Source organism: Echeneis naucrates, chromosome 12 (assembly GCF_900963305.1).
Source record: "Echeneis naucrates chromosome 12, fEcheNa1.1, whole genome shotgun sequence".
NCBI classification, from domain to species: Eukaryota; Metazoa; Chordata; class Actinopteri; order Carangiformes; family Echeneidae; genus Echeneis; species Echeneis naucrates.
The window spans coordinates 18,484,023-18,496,148 of NC_042522.1; the positions used below are offsets into that span (position 1 = coordinate 18,484,023).

A 12,126-nucleotide genomic window follows, 5' to 3' on the forward strand; every position below is an offset into this window, starting at 1 on the left:
AACAGTCATTATTTACATAAATATTAGTTTGAATTGTATTTTTTGTCTTTATGAATAAAACTTAATAAAATGAATGAACGAATCAGTCATATCTAATTTAATTTATTTTTATTTACTAAACCCGTTCTGTGTTTTTACTCGTTATTCATTCAGTGTTCAAAGATGTGAAAGTGCTGAAGATAAAGACCCGGAAGTGAGAGGGCGTTGTCGGTGATGAACCAACGCCTGGTCACCTGACCGGATGACGTCACGTAAGTGTCCACAGATATTTTGACACAGGCTCAGAAATCGGCGGCCGAGAGAGCGACGCCGGACAGAACCGCTCCCGGACCCGGACCTGGACCCGGACCACCGCAGTTTTTTCCCGCTATGACTTCCTGTCTACAGCTGCTGCTGCTGCTGAGCTGCGTCCACAGCTGCCTGCCGCAGAAAGGTGAGGTTCCCTGTTCGATTCCGGCGCTCTCTCAGGTAGATTCAGGAACCACGTCGAATACAGAACACCCGTTTTTCATTTTAATTCAAAGTTTAATTTATTTTATTTTTTTTTATTTTTTTTTTATTTCATTTCATTTCACCTTTAGTTTGAATGTCAGGTTCGATTTGATCTTTGGGGATATTTAAAATGGACCATAAACCACCTGGACTGTGGACACACAGTCCAGGTGGTTTCTAGGCGACGTCACTAGGCGAGTCAGTGAGTGTTGGCGTTTCTCCAAACCGGTTCTACTTCTGTTTTCTGCTTTCGTTGTGTTTCCATGTGGTTGTTTTGCAGACCTACGAGGCTTCATGGGGACGGAAACCGACCAAGGAGTGGCCGTCGGCCCCCAGGCCACCAAGGTCCTGACCAGCCGCCTCACGACCGTCTTCATCCCCATCCTCTACATCATCGTGTTCGTTGTGGCGCTTCCCGCCAACGCCATGGCGGTCTGGGTGTTCCTCTTCAGGACCAAGACCAAGCACCCGGCGTCCATCTACATGGCCAACCTGGCGCTGGCCGACCTGCTCTTCGTCATCTGGATCCCTGTGAAGATCGCGTACCACTTCAACGGCAACGACTGGATCTACGGCGAAGGCCTGTGCAAAGTGCTGGTGGCGTTCTTCTACGGGAACATGTACTGCTCCATCGCCTTCATCGCCTGTATCAGCGTGCAGCGTTACTGGGCCGTGGTCGACCCGCTGTCCCGGCAGGAGACCAAGACCTGCAGGGCGGTTTGCATCTCGCTGGCGGTCTGGGCGGCGGTCTGGCTCCTCACCGTCCCCCTGTACCTGTACGAACAGGAGGTGTTCGTCACCAACCTCCAAATCTTCACCTGCCACGACGTCACCAGGCCCAGCCAGAAGAAGATGGCGGCCGGGTACTTCCTGACGATGGGCACGCTGGGGTTCCTCGTCCCCACCCTGATCTGCATCGTGTCCTACGTGCTCATGCTCAGGGCGCTCAGGAACAGCATGGCCGACGCCACCATTGCCAAGAAGAGGCGGAAGGCCGTGGTGCTGATCATCACCGTGCTGGTCATGTTCCTGATCTGCTTCACGCCCAGTAACATCATGCTGATGGTCCACTACGGCCTGTTGCTGGACGGCGCCGCCAACAACCTGTACGGCTTCTACATCACCACGCTGTGCGTGGCGAGCCTCAACAGCTGCATCGACCCCTTCGTCTACTACTACATCTCCGAGGACTTCAGGGAGCACGTGAAGAACACGCTGCGGTGCCGCAGCGAGCGGACGGTGGAGAGGATGAGGGTTTCCTTCAGCGCCCTCAAGTACTCCAGGAAGAACACGTACACGTCGAATTCAGGCAACACGCAGAGCACCGACTGCTGAGTTCGGTTCCATCATTAAACTGAAATAAAGCGGACTTCTGTCGGAAGGTCACGACCTCCGAGAAGCTCTGAGCTCTCTCAGGAATTTTTTGTTGCGTATATTTTTGCGTATATTTTTGTATCACTTGTAGTCCAACTATGTTTATAAGCTGATGCGTTTTGTTGTGTTTTTAAAGTCATTATTTTATTACTTGTGTGTGTTTTATGGTTTGCCAATAAAATTAACTGTTCAACATTTTGCTTGACTGACACAATTAAGTGTTCCTTTTTTTTTTTAAACATTTCTGATATTTAACTTTTACTGTCAAACTTTGTCTCACAACTCAACAATGTGATGTCGTTTCAGCCCATATTATGGATGTACACTTGGTGTGTTTTGATGGGATGGAAAGTAGAACTGAACAATTAATTGAAATATTATCACAATAATCACAAATATGGTCAACTGTCTATTTTTTGGAAAAGCTATTGTCACTTACAATATCTGTGAATACGATAAACAGTCATAAGATTCTTTTGATATGATTCATATTAAATATGTTGTTATATCTTGTGCTTTTGTAACGTCAGACTTTTTTATATGACATGTGTTATAAAAATCTATATTTTCTTATTTAATTATGATTCTTTCTTCAGATTTATGCAGATTTCAGATTCAGGATTGGAGACACTGTGACGTCGCTGTCATAGTTTCAGTGTTCATTTTTGTTTTCCCAGATTTGATTGATTATCTTTGCTGACGTGATGAAAGAACAAATCTGTTTTCATATGAACTTTAGACAAAGACCAGCATGTGACAGACGTGATGATCTGGATTCTGGTGATTTTTCAGGTTTTATTTCTCTTAAAATAACTCCCAAGGTTTTTTTTCTACATCTAATTGGTTCATCTGTTTTCTCTGTAAATGAAAGTATTGATTATTTTAAATAGTTAAACTCTATGTGATCTCATTAAGTACTGATTAGTCAGTTATCTTTAATTAATTCTCAAAATCTGACATGTTCTGCTTCATCAGTCATTTTTTAGTTTAATATGACCACTTTTTCCGTTCAGGGAAATAGATTACAGATCAGATTATCCTTATAAATAAAATGCTGTGTTTGAATTGTTATTTGTTCATTTGTTTGTGTTGTTTATTGAGCAAACCGCCCCAGACCGGTGCTGTTGGTGTTGGTGGGCGGGGTCTCGGTCGTGACGTCAGCCCACAGGGCGACAGGTAGTCTCGGGGCGGGGCTTTCTCGGTCGGAGGAGTTTATTTAATGTTTCGTTGGAGGAAGAGCGAAGGAAAGTAGATCAGGACCGGAGAGCCGACCGGACCCGGACTAAGATGGACTTTACTCGGTTATTGACGCTTCTTTTCATTCTCTGCTGCCTTTCCGGATCGGACGCCACAGGTAAACCCGGAAGTCTCTGTGTTTATGTGGTGAAAGCTTAAACCTCTAACAACGACCTGATGGGACACAAATGACCTTTTCATTTCACCTTTTCAAGACAATGCATTCATTTAGTCATCTTCACCCGGGGGGGGGGGTCAGCAGTCCACCATAAGACAATAACTAATGAACTAATGCAAACTCTTCTGTAATGATTAACCTGAATAGAAGAAGCATTTTTAATCCAACGCTCAGGAATGTTGGGAAATTGTATCAGAGCTTTAACTGAAAAGATCATACATGTGTGTAATATTTACACTTAATCAGGATTGTTATTGAGCCGATGTGTCTCTTATTTGTTTTTGTTTTGTAGGTGGGGGGAAGGGCCGGGGCTTCATCGGTGTTGCTGACCCTGAAAACTCACAACAGGTTGTTGTTGACCACAAAACGTCGGAAACGCTGAAGGGCAACCTCACCACAGTCTTCCTCCCCATCGTGTACATCTTCGTGTTTGTGGTGGGGCTTCCCGCCAACGCCATGGCGGTCTGGGTGTTCCTGTTCAGGACCAAGAAGAAGCACCCGTCGTCGATCTACATGGCCAACCTGGCTCTGGCCGACCTGCTCTTCGTCGTCTGGATCCCGCTGAAGATCGCCTACCATCTAAATGGTAACGACTGGATCTACGGAGAGCCGCTGTGTAAAGTCCTGGTGGGCTTCTTCTACGGGAACATGTACTGCTCCATCCTGTTCATCGCCTGCCTGAGCGTGCAGCGGTACTGGGTGGTGGCTCACCCGCTGTCCCAGAAAAGGAAGGAAACGAAAGTGGCGGTCGCCGTCTGTGTCGCCATCTGGGCTTTCATCTGGCTCACCACCACTCCTCTGTACCTGTACGACCACACCGCCAAGCTCAAAGACCCCAACGTGACCACCTGCCATGACGTCAACATCATCCGTGACCTCCAAGACCCCTTCCCCTCCGTCAAAATCCCGTACTTCTACTTCATCTTCATGGGCTTGGTGGTGTTCCTCGTCCCCTGCGTGGTCATCGTCGTGGCCTATATCCTCCTGCTGCGGTCTCTGGGAAACATGGAGGAGAGCTCGGCGGCAAAGAACCGTCAGAAGGTGGTGATGCTGATCGTGACCGTCCTGGTGACGTTCCTCGTGTGCTTCATCCCCAGCAACATCATGCTGGTGGTGCATTACTCGCTGCTGAAGGACGGCGTGATCAACAATGGGTACGGCTTCTACGTCACCACGCTGTGCCTGGCCAGCCTCAACAGCTGCCTCGACCCGTTCATCTACTACTTTGTGTCGGAGGACTTCAGGAACCACGTGAAGAACACGTTGCTGTGCAGGAGCAGCAGGACTGTGGAGAGGATGAGAGTGTCCTTCAGCTCCATGAAATATTCCAGGAAGAGCAAGTCGTACGTGTCGGACACGGGGAACACACAAAGCAGCACCTGTTAGCCCGATCCAGGAAACAGATCCTGCATCGCCCATCAGTGTACTGAAAACACGCCATCATGCAGGCAAAAACTGGACTTTAGGCCAGTGAATTAAAAACAGGTGGCCTCAAAGCCTGAACTTGACACTTGGAGATGCCTGTGCTTTTGGTAGGTTTGGTCCGGAAATGTGAATCGTGTGTGCATGTGTGTATATATATATATCTATATTTTTTTTTTTTTGTTTGTTTTTTTTATTAATAAATATAAATGAAGAGACGCCTGGTTCAGCGCCCTCATGGCTGATCAACGAAATGATGGTTTTGACTGACTAGCTGATCAGATCTAAGGCCAGTAAACTCCATAATAAAGCAGTGAAGTATCAAAGGTCAAGATTTGACTTGGTCTTGTGTCACTTTGGCGAAGGAAAAGCTGAACTTTATATTCACTCCTGTGTTTTAGTTTGTGCTGCCTCTTCAGCTGATTACTTGCTGCAGGTTTTAATTAGTCTTTTTTAATGTTTTTACCTGTTGACAATTAGCATTTGTAGGCATTGTTACAAAGCTTTGTTTGAATTTTTAATAAATGAGAAAAACACAACAGAATGCGGTTTCTGTGAAACTCCTTCATTGTGTTGCGTAATGTGGCTGATATCATGCTGTGGGAGATGTGAGTCATTGTCATGGATCACTGTCTGGACTGTCTGGAAATATTTGTCATCTGTGGAATGTGTCAAGATGAACTTTAGTAACAGCCCAGTATCTTTTTAAATGATTGTTTTTTTTTTTTTTTTTTGTGGGTTTAAACGTGTGTTATTGTTCACTTGGGTGTTAACGATTAAGAAAAAAGCAGGGGGAGAGCGAAGGGGGTTTGGGAATGTTGACGGGCGTGATGAGGCATGTTGAGCCTGTGAGCTCAACAACAGAGAGTCCTCAAACTGGTTTCTATGTCAGACCAGGTTCCACTTTGACAGCGAGCCCACAAAGCCTGCCGATTATTTAGTTTAAAGTTAAAATCTGCTGCATATTTTAACTGAAAAGACATTTTAGGACCAACAAACAGGGAGGGAGGGGTCACTGTGAGGAGTGAATGGATGTGCTCCAAGCTACAGCCCCACCCTCCCCCAGGTACACACACACAGGCTGTGTAAACAGGTGACTGATTCTAGTGGAGTGTCGTCTTACCTTTTGTCAGAACTTGGAACTAGAATACCTTTGTTTTCACACATCGGGGATGGTGGCCACGCCCCGGCCGCGCTGCATTTACACAGCTGCATTCAAACATTCCTGAGTTACACGGCAGAGGCAAATGTTTGTGAGTCACATGAGAGCAGGAGGTGATGAGTTACAGGTTTGGACTGAAGAATTGAATAAAAATAGTCAAAGTAGACCGTGGTTGTGCTTTGTAAAAGTTAAAATATTACATTTCGGGGTTTTATGTCCATCATGACACACAAGGAGCAACATTTACTGCAGCAGAGTTTATGAGCAAGACTGAAACGGCGGGTTACTGATTACAGGCTTTGTTGCAGCACTGGTTCAACGAGAACAAAGACACACACACACACCAAGATATTCACACGTCCAATATAGAAGCCAGTTAGCTTGGCTTAGCAGAAAGCTTGTCAACAAGGCAGGTGGTTGCTTCAAACTTCCTGTTTGTTTATTTCATGCCACAAAAAGTTAAAAAGGAGATGTTGTGTATGTAAAGGGGCCTTACTTCCTGTTAACTTGTGGTGCTTTCTGCAATGCAGCATTTACGATACACACTCTGAACTTCCACAAAACATGCACCAACCCCGGGGCCAAAAAACTGACACATGTACCAATGTGTAGATTTCTCAGAGAGTTTGCAGCAAAGCCTGCTGATGTACAAGCTTCCCTGTAGTGAAACTCCTCCGTGGCTGTGAAGTTACAGACACATATCATCACCAGACATGCAGGTAAATATAATTCCTGCTTAATTAAGCCTGGTGTGGTTTTATCACACATGCAGGCAGTTTCTAAAATAAGCAACAGTCAGTTCCTTTGTTAATCAGGAACATGACGTATCAAATCCGTTTGGCTGAAGATATCAGTACCAAAGAGGACTCACTGCATTTCCCGTGAGACGTAATTAGATTCGGTACAATAGAGGGGAAGTTTTTGTCTCGATGGTTTGATAGTCAGAATATGATTGATGCACATTTCTAGCTTTGCTTATCTGATTTGTGTTGGAATGAAAAGCGACCTCTGCAGGTTTATCTGATTTATCAGGTAAGAGCAGAAACTGAAGTGTCTGTGAAGGGTTGGGGTTAAAACTGTATTGTTAAATGAGTTTCTGAGGATATTAAACCTCACACCTCACCTTAAAAAAAAAAAGAAATGAGGGGAAACATGTCGTATTGTTTCAACACAATATTTGAGTATTTCAAAGAATAAAACCTCAGAGTCTCATTTTCACGGTTGAAGCCTCTTGGCATTACAAATATATTCTCTTTTTATTCAAGCTTCATGAGCAACTCCTCCAGTACGAGCATTTTTTTTGTGTGTCTGTGTGTGTTTGTTTTCGTCTCAAAGGGAGGATGATAAATTAGTATTGCGCCCACGCATCATACTGGGGCGCAGCTAAAAGACGTCTATTCATGCGTGTGAGTGAGAGGCTCGGTGCTGAGGAGGGAGAGAGGGAGATTGTACGTGCTAAAGTGTGTGTAATCGCTCTGACAGATCACGCCATCGACCACCATCGACTCAATCAGGACCACTTCACTTTTATTTTGTCAAAGTAGCTCAAAAACGTGTCACACAAGTTGTGGGAGAGGACCTGAGAATAACTTGGAGACGCAGTAACAATACACACACACAAAACAGTGCAGGATAATCTATGAAAAACACAAAATTCAAGGTAAAATTCTTACAACTTACATCTCACAACAACTTACCAGAAAAGAAATGTTAGAGTGACAATCAGCTGCTAAACTGCGGAAGAGATCCATGAGCTGTTAGAGAGCAGGGGAGCATTTCAAAGTAAAGTGATTCTAGCTGATAATACCAACAAGAGAGAAGAGAGAGGAAAGAGAGGAACCGGCCTGCAGGAGAGCGGAGAGAGAACTAAGATCTTAGCAGGTACAAAAGAGGCACAGTCAATGGGAGATAAAAAAAATTCGGCTCTTTAGTCTTTTCTGCCTTTCATCTCGTCTGGCTCCCCCGTGGCGGTCTGGCTGGTGGGAGCTGGCACGGTGTGGGTGCCCCCGAGCCAGTCCCAGTGGGAGAAGAATGGGGCGAAGTTGGTGCCGGGCCGCTGATGGTGGGCGTCGTGCTTGGGCGTACCGCCCCAGAGGCCAAAGGGCACCAGGTTATGCATGGCCCACGGGAAGTCGTAGCCGCAGTGGTCCTCGGTGGAGACGTAGACGTTGAAGACCATGAAGCCCCACGTTGTCAGGCAGTGGCACTGGAGCAGGATGGGGTCCACCGTGGCCCAGAATCCCACACTGAACAGCTCCCAGCCGGACAGGTACTGTGTGACCAGGCTGAAAGGCTGGTTGTACTGGTGGTGCACGGCGTGGAAGGTGCGGTACAACCAGGGAACCCGGTGGTGCAGCAGGTGCCACAGGTAGTACTGGAAGTCGAACACCATCATGCAGCCCAGGATGCCCAAGAAGAAGCTCCAGAGAGTGGGCGCCTCGGGGGGCAGCGGGGTGGGCGGCCTCCACAGCCACTGGGCGACCGCGGCGGGGAAGATGTACAGCAGGTGGTTGTAGACGGTGACGCCCAGCGTGGTCCAGATGTTGGGCCAGGTGACCGGTCTGTCAGGATGGAGCCTGTAGCGGTTGATGCAGGGCCAGGTGGGGGCCAGCAGATCCAGCACGGTGTAAAGACCAACCAGGAAGAAGTAGGTGGAGACGGAGAGGACCACGGGGAAGAGAGGGCTCCTCAGGAGGTCGTGGTGGTTCTGGTGCAGATAGTCCCACACAGGCTGCAGGACCAAGTCCCGGGACTGGGCCCCAGTCACGTTGTCCACATCCGACATCCAAGATAAAGCCTCAGTTCTGAGTAACCTGCCTGTGCTCATCACTAACGCAGCGTTTCTCTTCCAGAAGAGGGCCGATCCAAGAAGATTCTTTTCTTGCAAACCCCTGAAGAGACAAAGAGCCTCTAAATGAAAGGAAGGACCCAATCAGCCTCCTCCTGTAGGTTAAGCAACAGCAAATTGTCTGGTGATGTCGTGCCAAATTGGACCGGCGGACTGTCTTAGCCTCTTATGTATATTCAAGCCCCACCTCCACCCCTCCACCACCCCCCTGCATTTTAAAAGAAGGCACTCTGTAAAGGCTCTTTCTCATGGGCACAAGGACCGCAGCCAGGACTCAGGAGCCAGGCCACAGCAGCACTCATTTTTGACCCAGATCGTGGAGGGAGAGCTTCCGCTTACTGGTGAACATCCACAAAATGCAAACCTCCGATCTGTTAACATCATCAGAGCAAACGTTACGTGGATACATTTATTACGGCTGTGTTCTTTATTCCCACCCCGACATGTTAGCAATCAGCTTTTGCATCTCTGTGTCGCACACACAGACACACACACAAGCACAAAATGAGTCCAGAAGAGTAATCAATCATACACAAGCTGTCAAATGACACACAATTCAAAAGCCCTTCCTGTCTGATGTTGGACGGGTGTTGGCCTTTTGCACAGTCTGACTTTGTTTTGCTAAGATTTCATTTTTAAGAGCTCAACTGGAGCGGCGACCGCAGCTCTCGTTTCCATGGAGGAGCACATTCATTCTGCAGAGAGCTGAGGTTCTGACGATATCATGTGATTCCACGTCCTCCATATTCAGATTTTAACTGCTGCGTTCCTGCTCAAAATGAAATGAAATCAAAATCAAATAAAACCGAACTTTATCTGCACAGCGCAACACAAAGTGCTTCACAGGTTAAAAAAAAAAAAGGAAGAACATAAAGAACGCACAATGAAACATGTAGTTTCACACCAGAGAACCATGACAACATCTCACTAGGCACCACAATTATGATTTTCAATCATATTATTTTGAAAATGTAACAGCACATAATGAAACATAACACACAAAACACAAACAACAAAGTGCAACACAATAACATAAAGTAATAACACATAATGCAAATATAAGGTAACTTAAAGTAACACAACTATAACACAATTGTAACATAACATTACACAAACGTGATGCAAAATAACAAAAGGACGTAACTTGAAAGCAATGTGACATCACATAGCCAGAACATTATATAACGTAACACAACGCAGCCGTTAAATAACTTTAACATTGACACAAACATAAAGTAACACAAAATAAAAACACAACATAATGTAACATTATATGAAATAACACAAGATAGACATAATGTTACACAACACATAACGTAGACAAACTGATTTCTAATTGGCTCGTTTATATATTTTAATCTTTTGAGATAGAACGAGAAAAAAGTTTGAGGTGTGTGAGCATCACTGGGGTTTGTTAGTTCATTGTGGTTTTGTGTAACAGGTGGGGAGATGGGATGTGATGCTCCGGATGTGACCTCGACTCCCAGCCTGGATTATTCCCAGACCTCATCCCAGATGTCCGTCCCTTTTTCCCATCCAGTTTTATCTCAGAAGTGTCCTTGAATTAGATGTTGTGCGTTGTATGAAAACCCGAACACATCAACATCGCTGTAGTCCAGACTCACACACACACGGGCCTCGATGAGCTCAATCAATCTGCTTCAAGAACTAGTTTGACAAATGAACTTATTCACCCTCCGTCTGATCGACAGAGTGATGAATCATCTGTTTTCAGAGGCAGGTAGATTCGTTCAACACCGACAGTTCAAAATGGAGGCCGTAGATTCTGAATTTAAACAAATCTGCTTTATGGAAGATTAACAAACAAACAAACAACTGAGAAATGAGATGCTCTTAATGACGACAACACGAGGTGTATTAAGTTCTGGTGTTTTTGTTTCGGGTAAAAAATTAAAGTCTGGCATTTCCTGAATGGACATGCACACAGTTTGTTGGCGTTTATACTTTTCAGACGGAGGCAGAAAGGTCAGCGTGACTCTGTACCGTGTAACATAAACAGGAAGAGGCAGGAACTGTAAACAAGTGTGGTGTAAACGAAGCTGGCTGTCTGGACACAGCACTGAAAGTAGCACATTAAAACACACACATCCTGTTTCTGATGGGCCGATTTGACAGCACACACTCCCAGATAGTGTCTCTGATCAGCCAGTAGAGGGCAGTAAAGGTCAAGTCTTTACCAAAAACACAAAACAAAGACTGAAGAGGAATCTCAGTGAATCTGAGGAAAAGCTCCAGCAGCCGGTTAAATTACTCAGATATGTTGTTTAACACGACAGAGCGCACAAAGAATGAACCCCCCCCCCCCCACACACACACACACACACACAGTTCACAACAGTGCTGGTGTTGACTGGATTATTTTATTAAAAATACAAGATTCAACACAGAATGGAAACTCGGCGGCCTCTGACCCAGAAGAAAAACTGTGATAATCGCAGACGTCAAAAATAACTGCGAGCTGAAGGCAGAAGGCCTCCGACTGACTGAGTCAGGAAATCCGGCAGCCGTCGGCCTTTTTGTCACAAGTGATAAGAAAAAGCTGCTTCAGAGCGTTGTGACAATCACAAGGCACATTTGGGTTCGCATCACCACTTTCCAGACAAGTGGAACAGGAAGTGGAGCTCCCCCCGTCACTAAAGTGCAGCACTGAGGTGTCAGAGGAGACAATGACAAGGTGTGAGACTCCGGCCCAGCGGTCAGGAAACACTGCGGACGGAAAAAAGTGGGCGATCAACTTGTTCTGGTAAACAGCTCGCAGCAGCATGATCGGCATTCAGAGCCACTCTACGCTTAGTAAACGTGACGTTGCCCGTCAGTGAGTTTGTAATTTTGCCGCCGCCATCTTGTTTTTTTTGAAAGCAGAAAGATATAATTGGAAATATATCACATCGTAGCCACGCCCCCTAATCCAACCATCTCCCTCATGTTGTCTAAACACGTTAAAGGAGAGAATGAGCCCATAAACTTTTTTTTTTTTTTTTTACTGAGGGAGCAAATAGATCAAGGGAGAAGTAGGATTATTTTCCCATAGAGTTCAACTCCTTGTCACAACCTGATGATCTTTAGATTAAATGACGCTTTAACAGCACTGCCTTCACTTTTCAGACCCTTTTCAGAATCCAGCTCCTCCAGCACCTGCTGATGGGCTCCGACATGATTCTGGTCCTGAAGGCGGATTCTTTTCGTACCTCCATTTCACCGTTCACACGTGGCGTCACAAAGCCCGAAGCCCTGACGCAGAGAAGGCCGAGACGCTCTCCTCACACGCCCGAGTCTCGGCCAGCAGCTCAAAGGTTGTGGAGGAATCTGAGGTTATGGAGTCTGAAGATCAGCAAGGCTGATTTCCTCTGACAGCTGGTGAAACATTTCTTCATCAGCCGACGAGTAGCAGAG

The 12,126-nt window shown here is 46.0% G+C and overlaps 3 protein-coding genes across 3 annotated transcripts; 2 read left to right on the top strand and 1 right to left on the bottom strand.

The window, feature by feature from the left end:
• The first annotated feature begins 234 nt into the window (after positions 1–234).
• LOC115052081 (proteinase-activated receptor 2-like) lies at positions 235–2,937 on the top strand. The gene is made up of 2 exons (XM_029515986.1): positions 235–433; positions 773–2,937. Exons 1-2 carry the CDS (start codon positions 370–372, stop codon positions 1,825–1,827), a joined length of 1,119 nt encoding a protein of 372 aa, XP_029371846.1. The 5' UTR covers positions 235–369; the 3' UTR covers positions 1,828–2,937.
• Positions 2,938–3,098: 161 nt separating this feature from the next.
• f2rl1.2 (coagulation factor II (thrombin) receptor-like 1, tandem duplicate 2) lies at positions 3,099–5,436 on the top strand. Its single transcript, XM_029515967.1, has 2 exons — positions 3,099–3,220; positions 3,573–5,436. Exons 1-2 carry the CDS (start codon positions 3,154–3,156, stop codon positions 4,664–4,666), a joined length of 1,161 nt encoding a protein of 386 aa, XP_029371827.1. The 5' UTR covers positions 3,099–3,153; the 3' UTR covers positions 4,667–5,436.
• A 1,934-nt stretch (positions 5,437–7,370) lies between these two features.
• ch25hl2 (cholesterol 25-hydroxylase like 2) lies at positions 7,371–8,691 on the bottom strand. Its single transcript, XM_029516386.1, has one exon. The coding sequence runs from the start codon at positions 8,689–8,691 to the stop codon at positions 7,792–7,794; it is 900 nt and encodes a 299-aa protein (XP_029372246.1). The 3' UTR covers positions 7,371–7,791.
• Positions 8,692–12,126: the final 3,435 nt, after the last annotated feature.